Genomic DNA, 21148 nt, shown 5'->3' with positions numbered 1-21148 from the left:
AGATTTGAATGGATGGTCATCACTATCATGAACAACCGAGATTCAATGAGAATTCGCACTAGCTTTTTGTCTTTGACATAAAAAAAAGTTTTTCGTATTATTCACAAGCAAATTACTTAGTTCTAATTCTACTTATATGTGTCAAATTTAAGCTTGCATATTTGTGGAGTGATATTATTTATTCGATCTATCTTGTCCTTTTCTTTTTTTCGAACTTTTTGATGAGTTTTTGGGTGGCATGCAGCAGAAGGAATTGTCCTTCAGGGACAAATAGACTTCCCCGCTAAACCAAGCACATTACTGATTACATATTCAAGATAACTAGAAGAATGAAGAGAAAATTTGGTTAAAAGCTAAGTATTCAGAAACGGGGCAAGTCATAACCCAGCAGTATGTACAGATATTCAAAATGAACAACAACAAAAAGCATCACTAGATCAATCACCTTCACAACTCAAAAACCAGTGAGCGAGATTTCGTAGACAGTTAATTGAAGTTATCTCAGTCTGACAAGCAAAATCTTAATCTCCTATGCAAAGCAGCAGGCAAAAACCACAAACCAAAGGTAGCAGAAACAAACTACTCCTATCAATGCACAGTGCTACTACCACCTATGATAAGTATTATCCTGCATGCATCATCACACATCATCAAGGTAGCAGAAACAAACTACTCCTATCAATGCACAGTGCTACTACCACCTACGATAAGTATCATCCTGCATGCATCATCACACATCATCTTCGACTTGCTAGACAAAAATCAAGTGGAAACGAACTACTTCCGAATCATAGCTATAGCTTCTGGCCTTTCCTGATCTGGACTCAAACTCTGAATAAGATTGATACGTGCGGGGGGGACTTGTCCGGGTTAGACCGGGGGAGGTCGTCCTCGTCCGGGAAGGTTGGGGGGGACGTCGACGCCGGGGGTAAGTCCATGTCCTGGGAGTAGGTCAGCCCGTCCTCGTCGTCGGTGTCAACTAGTGCGCCATGAGGAGGATTGCCAGTGCCCTCGTCAGCAGCCACGGCAGTGGTACTGCTGCTGCCGACGGCAGTGGCAGTGGCGTCGACCTTGACCTCGTCGCCGGTGTTGCTGTCGTCAGACCCGGCATTGGCAGTGGGATCAACCTCGTTGGCGGGGTCGTTGTTGTCGGACGCGGTGGCATTGTTGCTGCCGGTGGGGTCGACATCATCGTCAATGTGGCTGTCAGTGTCAGTGTCGGTGTCGACCGGCGGTACAGCAGGGAAGGCGCCGGGCTTGAACAGAACCAGGATGACGGTCGTGTTGTCGCCCGATGGCAAGCCAAACTGAACAAGCTCCTCACAGATGACACGCGCTTCTGCACCCTCCTGCATAGCGATATTAATTGGTCACAGCAAGTCAGCAATATTTGGCCACAGCAAAAGGAACAACAGTTTTAACAACGAAACAATCGAGCATGCAAGATATTTTTTTGACGTAAACATGCAAGATATTAGTCACAGCAATATTGATCAAGGCAAAAGGAACAGCAGTTTTAACAACAAAAGAATCGAACAATCACAAAGCAGATGACAGTGTACTTATTAGCACTTGTTTTTTTTCTTTTTTAAAAAATCGGGTGCTTTATATTGCCTGAGTGAAGTCATTTCCTAGAATTTGACACAAAATATTTTTGCTATTACAGTAGATCTCGTCCTGCCAAGAAGACAAACTGAGCAAAAGAAAAGGACTCACCAAAAGACGGTCATGTGTGTGATCAACCACATTTTGATTTGTCATGTTGCACCTGCATGGAAAAAACATAGTACAGTAGGTATGCAACTATAAATGAAACTATATATGCATCAGCAGGAGAAAGAAAACAGCATCACAAAGAGTACTAGTGACATCAAAATGATCAAATAATAATTATTGTCAGTTATTTTTTGCTCAAAATTTACCAGAGGCCTTCAGTTGCTATCACAAGAAACTCCATGTCATCAGTTATGTCCATCTGACACAGAAAGGGGGATTTTCCATCAGACCCCACACAGCAGTACAAACTTCAAATTCAACCAAATACTAAACAAACATAGTTGCACTTACAGTCAGGATGTCCGGATTACATGTCAGCATTTGATCTTCAGGAGGTAAACGTTCGTTCTTCTTGCAAGCGAAGTCCCCTGAAATGTAAGTGGGTAAAACACATCAGCAAATCACAACATAATATGTTTTTTTTTCGGTGCTATTATGTGCAATAAACGAAAAACAGATCCAGGCAAGACTATACCAATTGATCTTGAGATTGATACTCTTCCCTTAAAATCAGTGAAGCCCCATTGTTTCTTGGTTACCCACCTCCCCATTATTTTACGATAACTATACCCAACAGCTACTCCTCCTGCATTCTGAACTCTCTCTCTTTCAGACTCACTGTCTGGTTTATGATCGACGGATAATGCACTGGCCTTTTGACACAACAGAAACAAGCACAAATGTTAGGCACGAAAATAAGTGAGCATGCAAATTAGGTACCAACAAGAAATTCGATAAGGAAATAGTCACTATACCTGACCATTTCTTGAGAGTACACAACGAGAATCACCAGCATGCCCAACAATCAATTGGTCACCTCTGATGACAACCACACATGCTGTGCTCCCTTCATATGATGGCGCAGTATATGTTGCCTGGAAAAAGAAGAAAGAAACTAAATTCCAACATAGTAGAGATACAGGTTAACCAAGAAATAGCTCACAAAAGCAACCAGACAAAGAAAAGCATTTCTGAAAGCCAAACCAGTGTATATGAAAGAGATAACCATAGAAGAGATGCCGCAAACAATACCTCAGTTTAGGGTAATGCCATACTATGACAAGAACCAAGGTGCAATAAGAACTTAAGAACCTGTCAGGCGTCCAACTCACCAGACCAGGCAACTGATAAGTAACTAACTGGACCTTTTTTTACAGGCGCAATTAGTTGAGGTTAGGGTTAAACATATCTCTTCCAACTCCAAAGTACATCTCAAGAAAGAACAATAGTCTCGATATCACACACATTCTTCCATTTCCTTTTTCATAGATACAATAAGCACTGTCCAACAAATACAGTTTTGAGTAACTTCTTCAACATATGGATATTATAAGATGTTTAGGGGTTAAAGGATCACTACCTGCGGGAAAGGCGAAAGGTTAGCACAGACACCAGCCTTGATAAAATACATCCATCCATTATTACGAGGAATAACTAACTCCCTCCAAGCATCGGACAGTTGCAGGTCCTCATCCATGCTGCAGAAATTACACAGGAACAATGATATTCCAAATTTGCAAGTGCAGCATCATTCAGTGCAACAAAATGATATAGACTAGGCGAAAATAACCTGTAAAACGCACTCCTCATCGCATTACTTAGATTGCTGTCGTAGTCTTCATGATTGCAAAGCTCAATATGAAATCGTTTTGCACAATATGATGCTACTTCAGCTCCTGAGATAGAAAATAAACAACTCAGAATGGTGGCTCAAGATTACTCCTATGTGCATATAGAAGCTTATAAAGCAAAACAATGTGATGAACACAGCAGATCAGCACTTCATAGGTATCATAAGAAAAATAGCACCACACATAAATTAACCAACATGTTCATCAGTGGCTATCCTTTTAATTATCATGACTGTTAATATTAACTCACAACCATGCAGTGTTTTATCCCTCGTAAAATAATATTTCTGTTTAAGCAGTTCATGTTATCCTAGAAAGCACACCGCACAAAGGTGATTAGTACTAATTAGCAAACTTGGTTCATTATCCAGAACTGTAGCCTAATATTTATTTGAGAATTCACAGGTAAAAGTTTCAGCATAAACAGTAAAGTTTTCAAAACATGCACGCAGATAAACACATGACATACAAAGACAAACAAAGCATGATGTAAACAGTTATGCCGACGATTTGGAGGATTTGAAACCAAAAAAAAAAAAAGAGAGAGAATGAAGATCAAACCTCCATGGCCATCATAAACGCCAAAGAATGACGTCATGGTATCATCAAGATTTAGAATAGCTGCATGCTAGAGAATATAGAGGGCATATGTCAGTCACAGTATTTTACACAATTACTTACAGATCAGTAAGAAATTTTTGCAGAACTATCCTTTTTTTTGTCATACAAAAGGCTGCAAGTTTACTCACAGCATCTTCCATTTTCTCACCCCATCCTTGCATAGACGACACAACATACTTAATTCTGTCATTCTCTTTTTCATCAGTGAACTTTGATTCTACAGGAAGGCTGTTACCCATAGCAGACCTTTGTTTTGCTGAAAATTAATAACATGAATACAAATATACAATAACTTTATTGACAAATATGGAGAAAGAGTAAAGTGAATACAATTACAAAACACTACAGATCAATTAAATACATAAGAGCTTTGGTAAAAACACGAAAAGGAGTCAACTAGACATAACATGATATGACACTATTTATCAGGGCCCCTAAATGCATTTTTGAGACATATAACATGAGAGTATCAATCTTCAGTTGCAATGCTGCAGTATTTTGCACATTAATCTTATATCTTATACTAGAATCAAGCAAGGAATAATTAAAATAAAATATTACTGTGAACAAAACGCATACAAGGTTTTGTAAGAACGCCAATTAAGCTTTACTGACACAAATCATAACACCAAATTCCAAAGTGAAATGAAGAGGAAACAAACAGAAAAGGCGTATTGTACAAGGACAATCAATTTCCTCCCGGTATGGCCACCTCTTCGGTGTATTAAAACTTCAATAATTCGAAACAGAGTATGAAGTGAACAGAAGAAGAAAAACAGAGACAGCAGCGTGCACTTATAGTAGAATTCAGCAAGAAGAATACAACATGACAGCGTCACTGAGAAGTAAAATATAGGTAACAAACATGAAGAAATTGTACAATCTTGCAGAACCAAAACCGTTGGGCTTAGAAGGATCCCAAATCTAAGATTCAAGAGATGAAAGCTTCTTTGATATGCAAAGAATCAGAAGATTTCTCATCGAAAAGGGAAAAAAAAACAAGCAGTTTAACCAAGCTACACATGCAGAAATCATTGTATGAACAGAACATGGAGTTCTTTCCAAACAGAAACTAAACCAAGATAACACGTCAGAGAGAACATGGAGTTCTTTCCAAACAGAAACTAAACCAAGAGAACACGTCAGAGAGACACATAGAGAAGAAGCATCCTGCATCAGGAACAGCGAAAAGAACAAGAAGGCCGAAGGCGGCATCTGGTTAATAAATTTTCAGAAACTGAACTCCCGCAACACACCAAAATTAACTGAACAAACTGGAAAATACAAGCAGACAAGAGAAACGAATTGACGTGGTCTAATTTTTTGCGCACGCACTGGTAGAGACTTTGAGACACACACAGCAAGATCAATACACCATGAAGCTTCGGTGCTCATCAGCCTCCTCCTCCAACTCAGAAAACCACACTCCACCTCAAACTTCAAAACCATCAAAGCAACAAAAGCACGGTACGGGAAGCCTACAAGAGAGGGAAAAAAAGATCAAACAGCTGTGATCCTTGCCCCAAGTTTCGGATGACGAAACGCCTCAAGATTCAAAGAGAGGTCAAGACGCGGTTGCTGCTCGATCAAATGCCACAACAGCGAAAGACATGATCGAACCAGAAAAAACCGCGACGCCCCCAAACACCCAAGCACGCAGAAACCACACCACCAGGAGGAGAGGGAGAACACCACCAGAAGAGCGAGATCGAAGGAAAGGGAGAAGAATCTCACGGCGCTTTGGGAGAGCGAGATCGAAGGAAAGGGAGAAGAATCTCACGGCGCTTTGGGAGGACGTAGGGTTTAGGGATGGAGGAGGAGGAGAATCTCACAACTCACCTCGCACCTTTCGCAGCTACTGCTCTTGAGATGAGAACGTTGCGAGAGAGACAGAGAGAGAGAGAGAGAGGAGAGAGATGCGGAAAAGTGGTTGTGCAGCGAAGCGCAAGGAGAAGAAAGCATCGCGCTTAAATACCTGAACCGGACGCATCTCGGCCGTCGGATCGTCTCTCCCGGCTGATCCAACGCTCGAGGAGTGCACCGCCCGTGTCTGGTGGTCCCCACGGAGCACGCGCCCTCCTCCTCTCGCCCTGCATGACCCACATTGCATTTGCAACTATAGCTGTGGTGTCCGTTATGCACATCCCACAGCTGACATGTGGGGCCCACAGTCTCGCTTCTGTCTCTTCTTCTCGACGCATAGGCCTCTCTCTCCGCGCCACCGCCGCGAGCTGCCGCTTCCTGACAGCCGCGCCGCCACCCACGCCACCAACCTCACATAGTGCAGAAGCCGGAGTGGTTTCGTTCCTACGTGACAATCAAATCAATATTTTTAAAAAAAAATCGGTGGGACCCAACTATTAGAGAGGGAGGGAGAGGGAGGGGTGTGAGAGGGAATCTGATCAAATTATCACAAAACTATATATTCGTTGATCAAATTATCGTACATTGATCGAATTTATATTTCTAATCCAGTACATTGATCATCAAGTTCGCGAATGTATGATGGTATCAAAGCTTAGGCCCTCTTTGTTTAGGCTTATAAGCCAACTTATAAGTCGAAAAGTCTAAGCCTAAACAAACAAGCAGCTTTTCCGTTTGGCTTTTTTAAAGCCATAAGCCACTCTAACACTATTAAGCCAAAAGCTAGGTTGGAGAAGCTTTTTTGGCTTATGTGAGGTAGATATATGACTCAACTACTAAACTTAGGACATTAAATCCACCGGCTTATAAATCATATAAGCCAATAAGCTGACTTAAAAGTCTAGGCCAATAAGCCTAAGCCTAAACAAAGAGGGCCTTACAAGGCAGAGACCTGCTGCTGCTGCTGCTGGCCTGGCCTTGGTATGAATTGTGATCCACCGATTCCAGTGCTCGTGATTTCTGAAGATCTCGGAATAGAGCTGCAAACAGGTCATGTTGGCCTGCAAAGAAACAAACAAGCCAATGGAGGAGTTAGATTGAATTGTGAGAGGTTACTGAATTTCCAGCTTACTGAAATGGGCTCTCTTTATGAGTAAAAAAGGAGCTTACTAAAAAAGGAATGATAGAGTAAGTACGTTACAGGAAACTAAGGGCCCCTTTGCCTTTGATTTGTAGGAAAAGTGTAGGAAATTTGAAGGATTTCAACCCTTTGGAAAAAATTCCTATGAAAGCCTTTGAAACAAAAGATTGAATCCTATACTATCCTTCAAAATTCCTATGGAATGGCTAATCCTATAGAGATTTTGGAGGAAAGTTAGCAAGAGATCCAACCTCTTGGAAAAATTCCTTTGAGTCTATCTCTCTCATCCGATTCTTGCGTTTTTCTTGTGGTCCAATCAAACGGTTATTCCTGTGTTTTTCTTGTATTTTCCAATCCTTTGTTTTACACCTGCATTCCTGTCAGAATCCTACGTTTTTCCTATTCCTCCGTTTTTCCATTCCTGCGATTCAAAGGGGCCAAACATAATGTGGGAGTTATTTGCTCTTTATTTTCAGATAGTGAAATCATCTCGCAGTAAAATTGCTCTTCTTTCAGGCTAAAATCAAAGTAGATGAAAATGAGATATTGTATAACGTTTACGCTGAACACCTGTATTTCTTTGTTGGTTGAAAAATGACCCTATTAATATTGTGCGCTCAGCCAATACCATAATTGCTCTCTACGTTGACGAACAAAATACAAACTAGTGATCCATAACAGATATATCCCCCCATAGTGACCAGAATACTTACTGATATGCATTATGTATCAGGATCAGCTTCTGCAACATGAAGAGCCCATATGCATATCAATTCCAAACCAGTTGGAATGTCCAGATTTCTTTCTATAAGAACTGATGAGACATACATCAGGTGCAGCGCTATCAATTTGCAAGAAGTTGCAAACAACACATAGACCTTCTGACATATGCTTCAGGATGTTGTGAAACAGCTCTGTTGAAACAAAAGTTAATGTCAAAATTGTACCTAACTAATAAAGTTCCTTAACACAGGAAATGTCTGTTTAGGCTTGGAGTACCTAGATCTTATTGTATCAAGAATAGCTGTGGCAACAGCTGATGCTTCCGGATGCATTGTCATGCACTTCATACAGACGCCAAGCATGCATACAATTTACCTAGGACAACAAAGTAGCGACTGAGCAAATCGATACCATATTACCATGTGATCTTTTATCATATCATTGCATGAGTGGGAGCATAAAAGCAGCAGCATAAACCAAAAGCATACAAAGGAAATCTATTTTTTGACCACTCCGACTGCAAATCTTTAGCTTTTCCAAGACCCCATTTACGAGATTTTCCTGATTTAAGTATTTAACTTGACATGATCTAGATGGAACCTCCTCTTTCATACCAGTGTGAACAATTCAGAAGTGTCCTGATTCTAAGACTTCCCTCCAAGGACCTGCAACAGGACAGGAGGTCCCCTGTCTCTGAAGTAGCTAAATTTCGAGCATGTACTTTGTCAACCAGACCACAGGGTAAAGTATAGAAAAATACAGATTTATACCTTCTGCCTGACACTTATGAAGTACAAGGATTCGGCTAGATGGGCCTCACGCACTTCAATCTCACCCAAATTCTCTTCAGCGTCAGCAATCCTTGATACATGAAAAAAAATTACTTTCAGAGGAAGCAATGATTCTTATCAAACTTGCTAGTAACTGAAACATTAGATACAGAACAAATGCGGAGAGCAGAACGGAAGATATATGTGACCAGCTAAAAGGGCATGTGTTGATGACTGGAACCACAATTATACTATTTATGCTCTAGTGAAGTTATATATCTTGATTTTCCTTCACATTAGTTTACATTGGGTTTTTTTCCTTGGTGAGGAGGGTGCATAAATTACTTTTATATTGGTTGGGAAGTTGTGAATTGTGATCCTTATTAGGAATCTATATTGCTTTTCTACAAGCCCAATTACACCTTGTAACAAAGAACCAAAAGCATGCATTGATGCACATCTGTGAGCATGGAATCAAGATACACAGACACTGGCAATGTACTGAAGACAGAATTAGGTACTTGGTCTGCAAACTGTCTCAAGAGAAACCTCATACAATACATATCGACCCCATTCTGAAACATAGTAATACATAAATTACATATATCCAGTCAAATGCAAGTGATCGACAGGTTCCCCAAAGTAACCTAGCCTAAGGTTCGTTTGGGCAAACGAATCGTAGCAAAGACTTGAGTTGTCACAAAATTTATCCCCATATAGACAGTGCTACAGCCTACAGCCATAAGAACAGCAACGGGCAAACCTAATTTTCTGAGCAATAAGAGTAACACGATGCCAAAATTGAGGAGAGGAAGAACCCACTCAGAACCCACTCACTTCCCGTCGATCCGCGGCACGCGTCTCGGCCAGCAGCGCGTCGTCCGGCAGCCAGCGACTCGACAGCGGCGCCATGCCTGCACCAATCAATGTCAATCAACCCCCGCATCAAAAAAATAAGAAAAGAAAAACCAAAAGTGCGGTGCCGTACCGTACCATCGGATTTGACGGCGTGGAGCCGGACTGACGGAGGACGTCGGAGAGGAAGGCGAGGTCGTCGTCGGCGTCGGATGGGAGAGGAGGAAGAGATTGTGGTCCAGCACCATCAACCCGCTCCTGCTTCTCCTCCTCGCCGCAGGCGTCTTTGGCGTCCTTGTCGTTCTCGTCGGTGTGAGTGTTCCGGTTGGGGAGGGATTGAGGGCCTCTCACTTTTTTGCAGAACTTTTTTTAGAACAACGAGTCTCTGACTCTCACTCTCTTGCTGTTGCCGACTGCCCAGCCGAACTGAAAGAGGCCATGAGCCGGTTTCAGGCAGGAAATGCTTTTCAGTTGGAAAAGTCCACTTGCCGTCTCTTATATAGGAGGTGGAGTTTCAATCGCGTCCCTCAATTTTAAAACCGGATATAAACAAGGTTTTTTCTTTCTAAAAAGCTAGAAAATTTCGGTAGGCACAACTCCAAACGAAAATTTTTGAAATTTTAACATATTCTTTTACTGAATTTGAATAAATTATTGCCAAATTAACAAATATTTGGAAAAACAAAAATTCATAATTAATTTTAATATTTTCTAACTTATTTTATCAAAGAAAATTTACCAAATCATTCTCTTAATGCAACGCGAGAAGGTTTCATAAAGTTACAGAGAAAAAGAGCTTCCAATCACTTAGTAGTGGCCAAAACTTAATGAAATTAATAGACATCATATAGCCGAGCTAATATAACTGCATATTCTAAATGAACGAGTTAACTTAAAAACACAATCATCGAATTGGCATAAAAATGTAAGTTGGATCCTCCATGTAGTTGCACTCCTACTTCTTCATACCCAGGAGACGTTTGAGCGCCTCCAAGGGAAAGCCACAACCACGATATGAGTTCTTCGTTTCGGGGCTGTTTACCCCTTCGCCTCGACAAGGAGGTATTCCAGCCATGGACCTCTTACTCTTTTTCTGATTTATTAACTTATCTTTCTGCTTTGTCACTCTCGTATTCTGAATAAAAATCGGCAAATAGGTACAACCACCCTTGAAAAATCGAACATCCCTCTTCACCTTATTTACCTTAGTGTATTTTACCTCATTAGCATTTTCCAGAATTGTTGGCCCTACCTGATATATGCTTTCAACACTTCGAGTTGGTCTGCCGTAACATCCTGCAGGAAATGTTGGCATCAATACTTGAGGCGACTGGTGATACGGAAGATGTGCGCCGGGATTGATTACAGCCGTAGTTCCTCGTTCCATGTCGTATACACACAGTACTTTTCCATTGAACCCCGAGTAGTAGACACAATTCCCTCTCAAGCATGTTCACTCTGCATCAAATGACGCTCCAAAACTGCCAATCTCAACGAAGAACGCTCTACCACCTAGCGAATCCACCTTCACCCACGCTGCTGATCTTTGCTCCTGCGTTGTCGTCGGATTAATGCTCAACCTGTAAACGCCTACACGCGCGACAATCCGGTCACATCCGATCGGGTGAGAGAAGACAACAGAGTGCAGCTCCCCGTTTGATTCCACGAAGCTAGTAGTACGTTTCTTGTACACCGCCGGTCTCCTATCGACGTCGTGTACGGCGATCTTGGTGAACGCCACCTCCGGCGAGAGCTCGAGGACGCCGACAATGCCGGAGAGTTCTTCGGTGTAGAACTTGCCGTCGATCGCCGTAAGCTGGCGTAATCCCCAGATGATGGCGTCACGGTGGGCAGGGTTGCGGTACTGGTACGGATGTTGATGGAGCTTCACCCAGTGGTTGTCGCCGGGGCGGCAATACCAGAGCTCCGGGTAGGCGAGGTCGATGACGAGCACGGTGCAGCTGGTCGGGTCCATGGGATCGCAGCATGACAGGAGGCACCTCCGGCGATGGCTGCCTTCGGCGGCGAGGACGGTGCCGTCGTGGTCGGGGGGCTGCCCGGCACGGCGGCCGGTGAAAGGGTCCCATAGGAAAGTGCACGGCGAGCCGCGGCGCGCCATGAGCAACCAGCCCTGCGCCGTGGTCCACCAGCGGTGACCTCTCATCATGTCGTCGACGCCGCCGTCGCCCACCCTCGTTGGCGTTGGCATTGGCAGCAGCGCTCTCTTCGGCACGCTGAACAGGAACGTGGCGTCGCCGTGGCCGAACAGCAGCAGAGGAGCAAGCTTGGGATCCAGAGCGGCAGATGCGTTGACTGCCTCCTCCATGATTTCGACGGACGACTGGCCGATCGATCTTTCGGTATACGAATTTGTGCAGTGTTTTAGAAATCCTACAAGTGTTGTCTCGTGATTTCTGTTCCAAATCATCCGAGATAAAGAAGCGATTTAATAGTAGTACAAGTCTACAAGAGATAAAGAAGCGAAGAAGTATGCACACCTACGACCTACAATCAGTAACTCCTACCAATTATAATGTGCACCGGCCTGTAGATCAGGAAAAGGAAACATGAATTCCTACACGACATCAAAATTAATTATACTAGTACTCCAGTATGCATCTATTTGGAGATTGGATAGCAAACTAACAAAAACTACAAGCGGAAGCCGACCTATATTACGCCGTGCAGGCCATCGCGGACACGCACGCACGCACGCACGAACTCTCGCGTGTGGAACACCAGCCAGGCCGGCGAAAAAGAAGCGGAAGCAGATGGACTGGTCGTCTCTCCCGTTGGACATGCTCGTGCTCGTCCTGGATAGGCTCGGGTGGTCGAGCCACCCGAGCTTCGCGTCGACGTGCCGGCACTGGCGCTCCGCCGTGTCGCCCTTCCGACGGCGGCGGATTGCGGCGGTGTTCGTCGGCGGCGGCAAAAGAGGGAAAGCACGACGTGACGACGAGGGTTCGATTTCTTGAAGCTAGAGCAGACACACGACCACCGGGACTCGTTCCTAGCGTCGGATTGGACGAAGCAGAGCCGAGGAGGGCAAGCGACGGGCGGCAATGGCGGCGAGACCATGCCGAGCGGCGGCGGGGCTTGGGGTGGCGCCTACTAGCTATCGGGTGTGCTACGGGGAGGAGGGAGAGCGAGGAGAGGGAACGGAGGGGATACCGCGACGGGACAGGGCGCCGTGAAGAGAGGACGACGGCGCGAAACGTGATCGTTTTGGCCGAGGAAGGGGATGAAGCGGGAGCGCGGAGTTCACGTCACGCGTCCACGAACGCGCCGGCTCCTCCGGCACGCTCAGCGACGGACGGCGACAGTGAGACGACAATGGTGTGCGACAGCGGTGGAGAGTGAAAGCAAGAGAGATTGGGATGGCGATGTCGGTTTGGGAGGGGAGAACCGACCTTGGGCGGTCAAATGGCTCGGCTGGCGCTCGGCGCACGCGGCCAAATCGGTGACAGAGGATGACGCCGGCGAGGGGAGGAAAAAGAAGAAAAGAAGAAAGAAAGGGGGGGCACTCCTTGCCAAAACAGGAAAGGGAGGAGGGAGAAGGAGCGACGAGGCTCTGCCTCCATCCCTTGGACGCACGCGCACAGAGGGCGGGGCCGGAGTGGATGACGCCGGCGATGACGGCTAGGGGCAGTGTGGAGCGGAGCGGCTACAGGGCGGCAGCGCGGGCACAGACGGCACAGGCGCGGCAGTGTTACATAGTATAGGGAGAGAGGATACTGCGAATATTAGACACATTGCCTCAGGGGGTCGATATATGTAGGAGTACATGGAGAGAAGATAAGGAAGGATTACAGATATGGAAGGAATCCAAACAGACCAATCCTATCATAATATGACTCTAACTACCATATACTCTAACGTCCCCCACAGTCCAAGCGTGAGCAGCGCAGACACTTGGACTGGAGAAGAAACCGACAAGAATGCTCAACACGGATGATAGCCCTTTGTGCCGTAGTCGATGTAGCCAAAGCGAAGGAGCCGAGAGAGCCGTGGTCGATGAAGCCATGCATAGAGTAGCCGTGGTCGATGTAGCCGAAGTCGGGAAGTCGATGATGTCGAGGTAGCTGAGCCGCAAGGTGCAGGGGACGCCGTAGAGTGGTCGTGGATGGACGGGAGGGCATCGTGGACCAATGGTGCGTGAGGACGCGCTGGAGACGAAGACGGTGATACAATCACGGCGGTCGTTGAGGAAGATGACGCCGAAGAGCCGATGTAGTCGAACCGTGAAGGACGAGACGTTATACAGGGCTTGCCAGACCCCGGGACAACTCGGGACAAACGCGCGCGCCGGTGTTGCCAATACCGCGCGGGCGAGACAGGAGACCACCATGAATCATACGCCAATATCGGAGGAGACTAGCAGAGAAGGCCTCCGGGACAGTCGCAGCGCAAGAACGGCGTAGAGGGAGAATTGCCGTAGCAGCACGCAGTTGCCGGAGAAGAGCGAAGTGTAGTCGAGGAAGATACGGCGACGCTGGCGATGAGTCATGTTGGACGAAGTAGAAGGCGAAGTAGCGGGACCAACGGCCTGGACGGCGACATCGGTAGCCATGTAGAGGTAGCTGCACCACCGGCCTAGAGTGGCAACAGTGGTAGCTTGGAGATGCAGCGGCGATGCTCGAAGTAGAGGAAGAAGACCCCGAGCGGCTGACGATGACCAGTGCGGACGACGAGGTTGTCGATGCGCGAACGGCGATGAAGACGACGAAAGCGGCGAAGCTATGGTCCGAGAGGACAGCACAGCTGCAGCTCCATGTCGATGCAGCGGCGAGAAGTCCACCGGCGGTGAGGCCATGCTGAGAAGGGCACCTCTCAGTATTGCAACAGCCAATGGAGGTGTGGACCATAGGCAGCGGCACTGCGGCCCAAGGAGTCGACGCAGCGGCAACCCAGAGCTTGATGGCGTAGACGCGTGCTCGAAGACGATCGGTTGCAGAAGTCGTTGTAGTCGGACGCTTGAACGGGTGATCAAGCCGAAGATGCACGGGGCAGGACGACGAAGTCGATGCCGATGTCGGAGACGTGTAGATATCGACGAGGCGGTGGACGACACAAACCCGATCTCTGATCGGAAAAAAAAAAGATACATGCAGCAGCAAGCAGCACAGTAACAACCAGCCCTACGTGCTCAAATGGTCCGTAGACCAAGTCCACGTCCAGCAACCTCTCTGCCTCAACTGTACCAGCAGCAGCGACACATGCACAATCGATTCCCTCCACAGCCAGCCAGCCAGCCAACAAGCTCTCTGCAACCATCTTGTCTCTCTCTCCTCTCCCTTGCTAATCACGTGTAAGATCACAGCAAAGTGACGGACAACCAAACAATACAGGGAGCGAGAGGCAAGACAGACGCGGACGCGTAGGGGCTGACCGGCGGCAACGACGAGGGAGCTGAGTCCGGAGGCGTCGAGGCCGCAAGCGGCGACAATGGTGCAGATCCTGGCGGCGAGGTGTCGGGCCGCGCGCCCGTGCCAGAGACGCCGGACCAGCAGCGTCTTGCCGGCGACGAGGCAGAAGGCAGGCGGAGAGGCGGTGAAGACGTCGGTCCATCCCCCCGGCGGAGCTTGATGAAGACAGCGGTCGAGGCGGAGACAAGGTCGTCCGTCGGCCGCGGAGCCCGGCGGAGGTCGATAAGCCGACGGTGGCCATCGGAGGTAGGGGCGGTGGAGGCGGCGGACCGGAGGTGGAGGACGAAGTGCAGACTGATGATGACCGGAGACTCTGCTACTGCTGCTTGATGACGACGCAAACGCCCGAGAGATCAATCTCTCTCCGGACATCGACTTTGACGACGCGAAGGAGAAAAAAAAAACGGTGGCCGCCCCAGGAGATTGAAACCCTCCCGGGGGCGACGAGCGGAAGCTTGAGAGAGAGGCGACTAGATCGCCCGCTCTGATACCATGTTAGATAGTATAGGAAGAGAGGATACTGTGAATATTAGACACATTGTATTGAGCCTCAAGGAGCCGATATATACAGGAGTACATGGGGAGAAGATAAGGAAGGATTACAGATATGGAAGGAATCCAAATAAACCAATTCTATCCTAATATTACTCTAACTACCATATACTCTAACAGGCAGGGCTGACGGCGGCGGCGACCGGCCAGTCGGCCACCACAATGCACGCGCGGCAACAGGCGGCACGGCAACTTGGGCGTCGTTTGCGGGAAATCGGGGAGAGAGAGAACAAAGAGAGGGAGCAAGAAAATGAGAGAGAGGGCTCTCTCTCGGCTTGGCTCAGCGCGCGTGCACGGCACGTGCGAGAGGAGGGGATGGGCTGAGGGAGAAGATGTGCCGAGGGAGGGAGCTTGGCCCACAAAACTTTAGGGAGGCGAAATAGACTTCTGTCGAGAGATTTGATTTGGAGGGGACTTGAAGTTGGAATTCGAACTTGACGATGGATTGGGGGATTGGGATCTGACGATGTTAGCTAGGCGCTACGACGGAACGGGCACTACACAACGAGGCTTTCTCAGGAAGAAAGCAGATTGGGGAGCTGTTAAACGACCTAAAAAAAAAAGGAGAAGGTTTCATAAAGTTTCAGAGAAAAAGAGCTCCCAATCACATAGTAGAGACCAAAACTTAATGAGATTAATAGACGTGACATAGCCGAGCTAACATTACTGCATATTTTGAATGAATGAGTTAACTAAAAAAACACTCATCGAGTTGGCATAAAAGGTAAGTTGGATCCTCTATGTAGTGCACTCCTATTTCTTCATACGCAGAAGACATTTGAGCGGCTCCAATGGAAAGCCACAACCGCGGTATGAGTTCTTCGTTTCGGGACTGCTTGCACCTTCACCTTGACAAGGAAATCTTTCAGCCATAGACCTCTTACTCTTCTTCTGATTTATTAACTTATTTTGAATAGGAATCGGCAAACAAGTATAACCACCCTCGAAAAATCGAACATCCCTCTTCACCTTACTTACCTTAATGTCTTTTACCTCATAAGCATTTTCCTGAATTGTTGGCCCAACCTGATAGATGCTTTCAACACTTCGAGTTGCTCCGCCATGATATCTAGGAAATGTTGGCATCAATACTTGGGGTGACTGGTGATACGGAAGATGTGTGCCGGGATCGATTACAGCCGTAGTTCCTCGTTCCATGTCGTATACACACAACACTTTCCCATTGAACACCGAGTAGTAGACGCAGTTCCCTCTCAAGCCTGTTCCCTCCGCATCAAGTGACGCTCCAAAACTGCCTATCTTAACGAAGAACGCTCTGCCACCTAGCGAATCCACCTTCACCCATGCTGCTGATCTTTGCTCCTGCGTTGCCGCCGCATTAATGCTCAACCTGTAAACGCCTACACGCGCGACAATCCGGTCACATCCGATCGGGTGAGAGAAGACAACGGAGTGCAGCTCCCCGTTTGATTCCACGAAGCAAGTAGTACGTTTCTTGTACACCGCCGGTCTCCTATCGTCGTCGTGTACAGCGATCTTGGTGAACGCCACCTCCGGCAAGAACTCGAGGACGCCGACATTGCCGGTGTGTAGTTCAGTGTAGAACTTGCCGTCGATCGCCGTAAACTTGCGTAAAAACCTGATGATGGCGTCACGGTGGGCAGGGTTGCGGTACTGGTACGGTTGCTGATGGAGCTTCACCCAGTGGTTGTCGCCGGGGCGGCAATACCAGAGCTCCGGGTAGGCGAGGTCGATGACGAGCACGGTGCAGCTGGTCGGGTCCATGGGACCGCAGCATGACAGGAGGCACCTCCGGCGATGGCTGCCTTCGGCGGCGAGGACGGTGCCGTCGTGGTCGGGAGGCAGCCCGACACGGCGGCCGGTGAAAGGGTCCCATAAAAAAGTGCACGGCGAGCCGCGGCGCGCCATGAGCAACCAGCCCTGCGCCGTGGTCCACCAGCGGTGGCATCTCATCATGTCGTCGACACCGCCGTCGCCCGCCCTCGTTGGCGTTGGCATTGGCAGCAGCGCCCTCGTCGGCACGCTGTACAGGAACGTGGCGTCGCCGTGGCCGCCGAACAGCAGCAGAGGAGCAAACTTGGGATCCAGTGCTGCAGATGCATCGCCTGCCTCCTCCATGATTTCGACGGACGACTGGCCGATCAAATTCATAAATCCTTATAAATAACTATTGGCATAGGAAAGAGGTATGCACATCTACGACCTACAATTAGTACTCCTACCAATCATCTGCACCACCCGTTGATCAGGAAAAGGAAACATGAATTCCTACACGATATCAAAATTCAAACCACTACCCAATTCTAAAGCAAAATCTAAATACTTTGCATATATGGAGATTGGATAGCAAACCAACAAAAACCAACCGGGGCGCCGGGGCGGTATACAATCTCCAAGCGGAAGCCGACCTATAAGGCTTATTGGCTCGCTGGTCTCTCTTTTTAGCTTTTTTGAGAATGAACAACCTTAGCAACTAACTTTTATCCTTAAAAGCATATTTATTTAAGAAAAATCTTTGTTCAAGCTACATGGCTAATGGCTTATTTCAGGGCATGTTTAATGCTGACCTAACTACCTGTTTTAGCAAGTGAAGGATGGCCCATGTTTCGAATTTGGGTTAGCGGATTAAGCTAACCTTGCCTAGCAAAACTCTGCCAGTCGGTCAGCTTGTATAAGTTTAACGCATGACTTCAACACAGGGCATATAATGACTAGCATAAAGACTATCATACTTTAGTTACTGTACTGCCAGATATTGAAAATTGCCCTTTGATAGGTGATCGCGTAATCACAATTTCACAATTATAAGTGGAGTTCACAATGAAGAAGTAGATTTGCTTAAGACATTGTTCAATCAGTCTATCACCTTGTTGATTTGATTAGTTGATAACTTGATATGGCTTCTTTGTTCCATCTTTGTATTTATGAGCTAAATATTTATTTTGTTTGAAACCATCAGTTATTTCTTGAAATATTCTGTTGTCTGCAGTCTAATGTTAGTTATTATTTAGTTTTAATAATCTTGCTACATATCATGCGTAGATATGCTTTCTGATGGCTATCTTTACTGAATATGCTTCAGGAACCGTGCTAACAATCGACGCAAGTCTGGAGGTAAATCACATTTACCAATTGAATCAGTTGGATTTCATGATGTTTTGGGGATTTATTATATTTTCCTTTATTATTATTTTGGCTTGACTGCTATATAAGGTCTCCAAATTAGTTGATAAGGTCTTATCCAGTTGTTGGTTGTTATGGTATCAAACTTAATTCATTATTCCTCTAGTAGATTTCTATGCAGTGAAACTGCCATGTTTCTTTTCCACAAATGGGCTGAAAAATATGTGCCTTACACCGACCATGTTGATAACTACTCTATATCTATAAGGAAATCCTTGCAAGCAAACATCCTTGTATGAGCCCCTCTACTCCATTGTATTAATGATGCCAATACTCTGTACAACATGCAACTTCATGCATCTAATGCAAGCTACCTGCAATCATAATCCCCACAATCAGTCATTTACAAGTCAAATGTGTTTTTTACTCAGAGTTTACTTATTATGACCAATAGCTGTCCAGAATCTTCTAACCTTGACATGTCTTTATTTGATTATTCATATTTCCAATAATTTTTTTATGGGCTATCTTTTCCTTATCCATGTGTTTTTTTAATGATTTATCTGTATGTTTAAGCATAACAATTTAATTTACGAGGTGATTTTTTTTGGCTGACACTGTAACACTTTTGTTATACCAAACAGATAGGGCTGAGAAGGCTAGTTATTTGTACAATAATGATGGAGAGAACAGCCATGCTCCTTCATTAAAGAACCTTCCACCAATTATCCCTCATGAGACTTTTTTCAGCAATCCTCAGAATGATTACAGTCAAACAAGATTAATACCCTTGGAGGGATGTTGTGCCAGTGAGGCTGCCCAGCTTCTCAATGACCGTATGTTTCTCAGAGAGACGAAGCTGCCCTTTTAAATGCTTGTAGAATTTCTATGATATAAGTTCTTATCTTTTTGACTTTCTGGGAATTGTTGCATGTTATTGTGGTAGTGATACATTATGTCTACAGTAATAACATACTACTCTGTCCCAAAATATAAGCATTTTTAGCATAGGGCTAAGTCAACCATTTTTAACTTTAACTATTAGTAGCAAAAAAATAAAAAAAATCAATAATGTGAAATTGATGTTACTAGATTTATCATTAATCAAACTATTATTATATGCAACTCTTTTTATTTAAAACATTTTATTTTTATAGATATTGTTGGTCAATGTAGCATCTCGAATACTATGTCGTGGTCCAAAAATGCTTATATTTTGGGACGGAGGAAGTAAGTAGTAAAAGCACATGCAGTATATTACAGAACCGCCCATTGCTTTAATAAGTTTACACAGGCTGATAATCCAATATTCAGATACTGTAAGTTGTAAAGAAAAATACGTGGAGCACCTGTTGTGATTTATTTTGGGGTTCTCTGCATGTTAGTAACATGGAAGAATATTCAAACTGTGTACCTACTGCTTATCCTATCTTTTTTGTTCATTAATCATACCATCAACTGTTCTCTTTATGTGCAATTGTGCATATGCCACCGGTAATTTACCGGAAGTTAGGCAACTTTTAATCAAGGATGGTCTAGGCATATATAACAAAGATGTATTCCTACAGTTGCTGTACTAATTTTGAACCAACTTTATTTACAACCATTCTTCTTATGTGATAATAAAACCTTTGCTGCTTTTCCCCTGTAGGTTGGGCTGCAGCAATGAACTTGTACAATGATCAGTCATATGATTCCCCTGGTGAGTCCTTAAGCAAATTCAGGCCGCATGATGGGAGATTTACTATGACATGAATCATGGTAGAGGAATCTTTAGATATTTTAGGATCAATTTCTACAAGACCTGGCATACTATCCTAGACCTATGTTTAATTTAGATTACCGTTTCATAAGTTATGATAGAAATATGGAGGTGAATATAAAGTGTTGGCAACAGTAGTGACGCCGCACAATTATGGTGCTAGCAATTATAGTATTGTATAGCAATTCGTGATGTTAATATGTTACTATGAACACCATCAAGTACCCTGTGCACTCAAGTGAATTTTCATGTCAGTTGTACCAACGGGAAGCACTAAACCAAAGTAACCTATTAAATGCTGTTGATGTTTTGCCAGATAAGCCGGTGATGTACTCTGGATCTAGTGGATCATCATGGGGTCATGGTCACATGAAACTTCCTCATCAGGTATATTGAACCTGCGATTTTGTCATACTGTTCTCCTACGTCTTAGTTTCTGTACTCTGATTCCTTTTCTGTGGTCATTGGTAGTACAGATGAACTTCTTTGAGGAGTTGCGCCGTGCCCTAGATGAGCAACCAGTCACAGGACCGTCTGTCAACACCTGGAACTAATCAAGCTCAAGCTGCATTGGAGTGCTAAGATTTACAAAAAAGCAATCTATTGCCAGTTCGCTGTGTGTTGTATCTTGTACTGAAACTGTATGCATGATGTGACTATAAATGCTTTATTCTAACTTGCAACTCCTTTGGTTTATCTCAAACAGAAACGGCAATCCTGCCCATTTGTAACCTTATGGATGGAAAGCCAGCCTGCTGTATCATGTGGAGTACTTTAGCATGCAGAAGTGCAGAACCAATGCTATATATATATATCCCTCTTCTTAAGGGTGAACTTTTGCAGTTTTGTCAGATTTGTTGCTGCGAAAGCATTTTTTTGAGTAACCTTATTCATACCTATTTATTTAAGTGAATAATGCAATT

General features: G+C 45.3%; 3 protein-coding genes across 10 annotated transcripts; 1 reads left to right on the top strand and 2 right to left on the bottom strand.

Moving 5' to 3' along the window:
• Positions 1–341: 341 nt before the first annotated feature.
• On the bottom strand, positions 342–9561 carry LOC127763098 (probable protein phosphatase 2C 20). 8 transcript variants are annotated; one of them, XM_052287708.1, is made up of 18 exons: positions 9519–9538; positions 9348–9439; positions 8526–8616; positions 8370–8457; positions 8032–8130; positions 7746–7946; positions 6844–6952; positions 6004–6335; positions 4157–4284; positions 3969–4035; positions 3347–3452; positions 3137–3254; positions 2532–2651; positions 2252–2429; positions 2068–2144; positions 1923–1975; positions 1717–1768; positions 342–1349 (listed from the first exon to the last, which is right to left on the bottom strand). In XM_052287708.1, the coding sequence occupies exons 6-18, from the start codon at positions 7753–7755 to the stop codon at positions 825–827; spliced, it is 1875 nt and encodes a 624-aa protein (XP_052143668.1). In that variant the 5' UTR covers positions 7756–7946; positions 8032–8130; positions 8370–8457; positions 8526–8616; positions 9348–9439; positions 9519–9538; the 3' UTR covers positions 342–824. The 8 variants fall into 8 exon arrangements, 7 of the variants coding, with proteins under 7 accessions (XP_052143668.1, XP_052143666.1, XP_052143667.1 ...); XM_052287706.1 differs by having other exon boundaries at positions 8370–8616; XM_052287707.1 differs by having other exon boundaries at positions 8032–8457.
• Positions 9562–16111: 6550 nt separating this feature from the next.
• LOC127762595 (uncharacterized) lies at positions 16112–17491 on the bottom strand. The gene has a single exon (XM_052287085.1). The coding sequence runs from the start codon at positions 17489–17491 to the stop codon at positions 16112–16114; it is 1380 nt and encodes a 459-aa protein (XP_052143045.1).
• A 669-nt stretch (positions 17492–18160) lies between these two features.
• Positions 18161–21141, top strand: LOC127762594 (uncharacterized). The gene is made up of 6 exons (XM_052287084.1): positions 18161–18168; positions 18423–18454; positions 19108–19299; positions 20115–20165; positions 20542–20612; positions 20702–21141. The coding sequence occupies exons 1-6, from the start codon at positions 18161–18163 to the stop codon at positions 20777–20779; spliced, it is 432 nt and encodes a 143-aa protein (XP_052143044.1). The 3' UTR covers positions 20780–21141.
• Positions 21142–21148: the final 7 nt, after the last annotated feature.

Source organism: Oryza glaberrima, chromosome 2 (genome assembly GCF_000147395.1).
Source record: "Oryza glaberrima chromosome 2, OglaRS2, whole genome shotgun sequence".
Classification (NCBI taxonomy): domain Eukaryota; kingdom Viridiplantae; phylum Streptophyta; class Magnoliopsida; order Poales; family Poaceae; genus Oryza; species Oryza glaberrima.
This window is presented reverse-complemented; position numbering and strand designations above follow the sequence as displayed.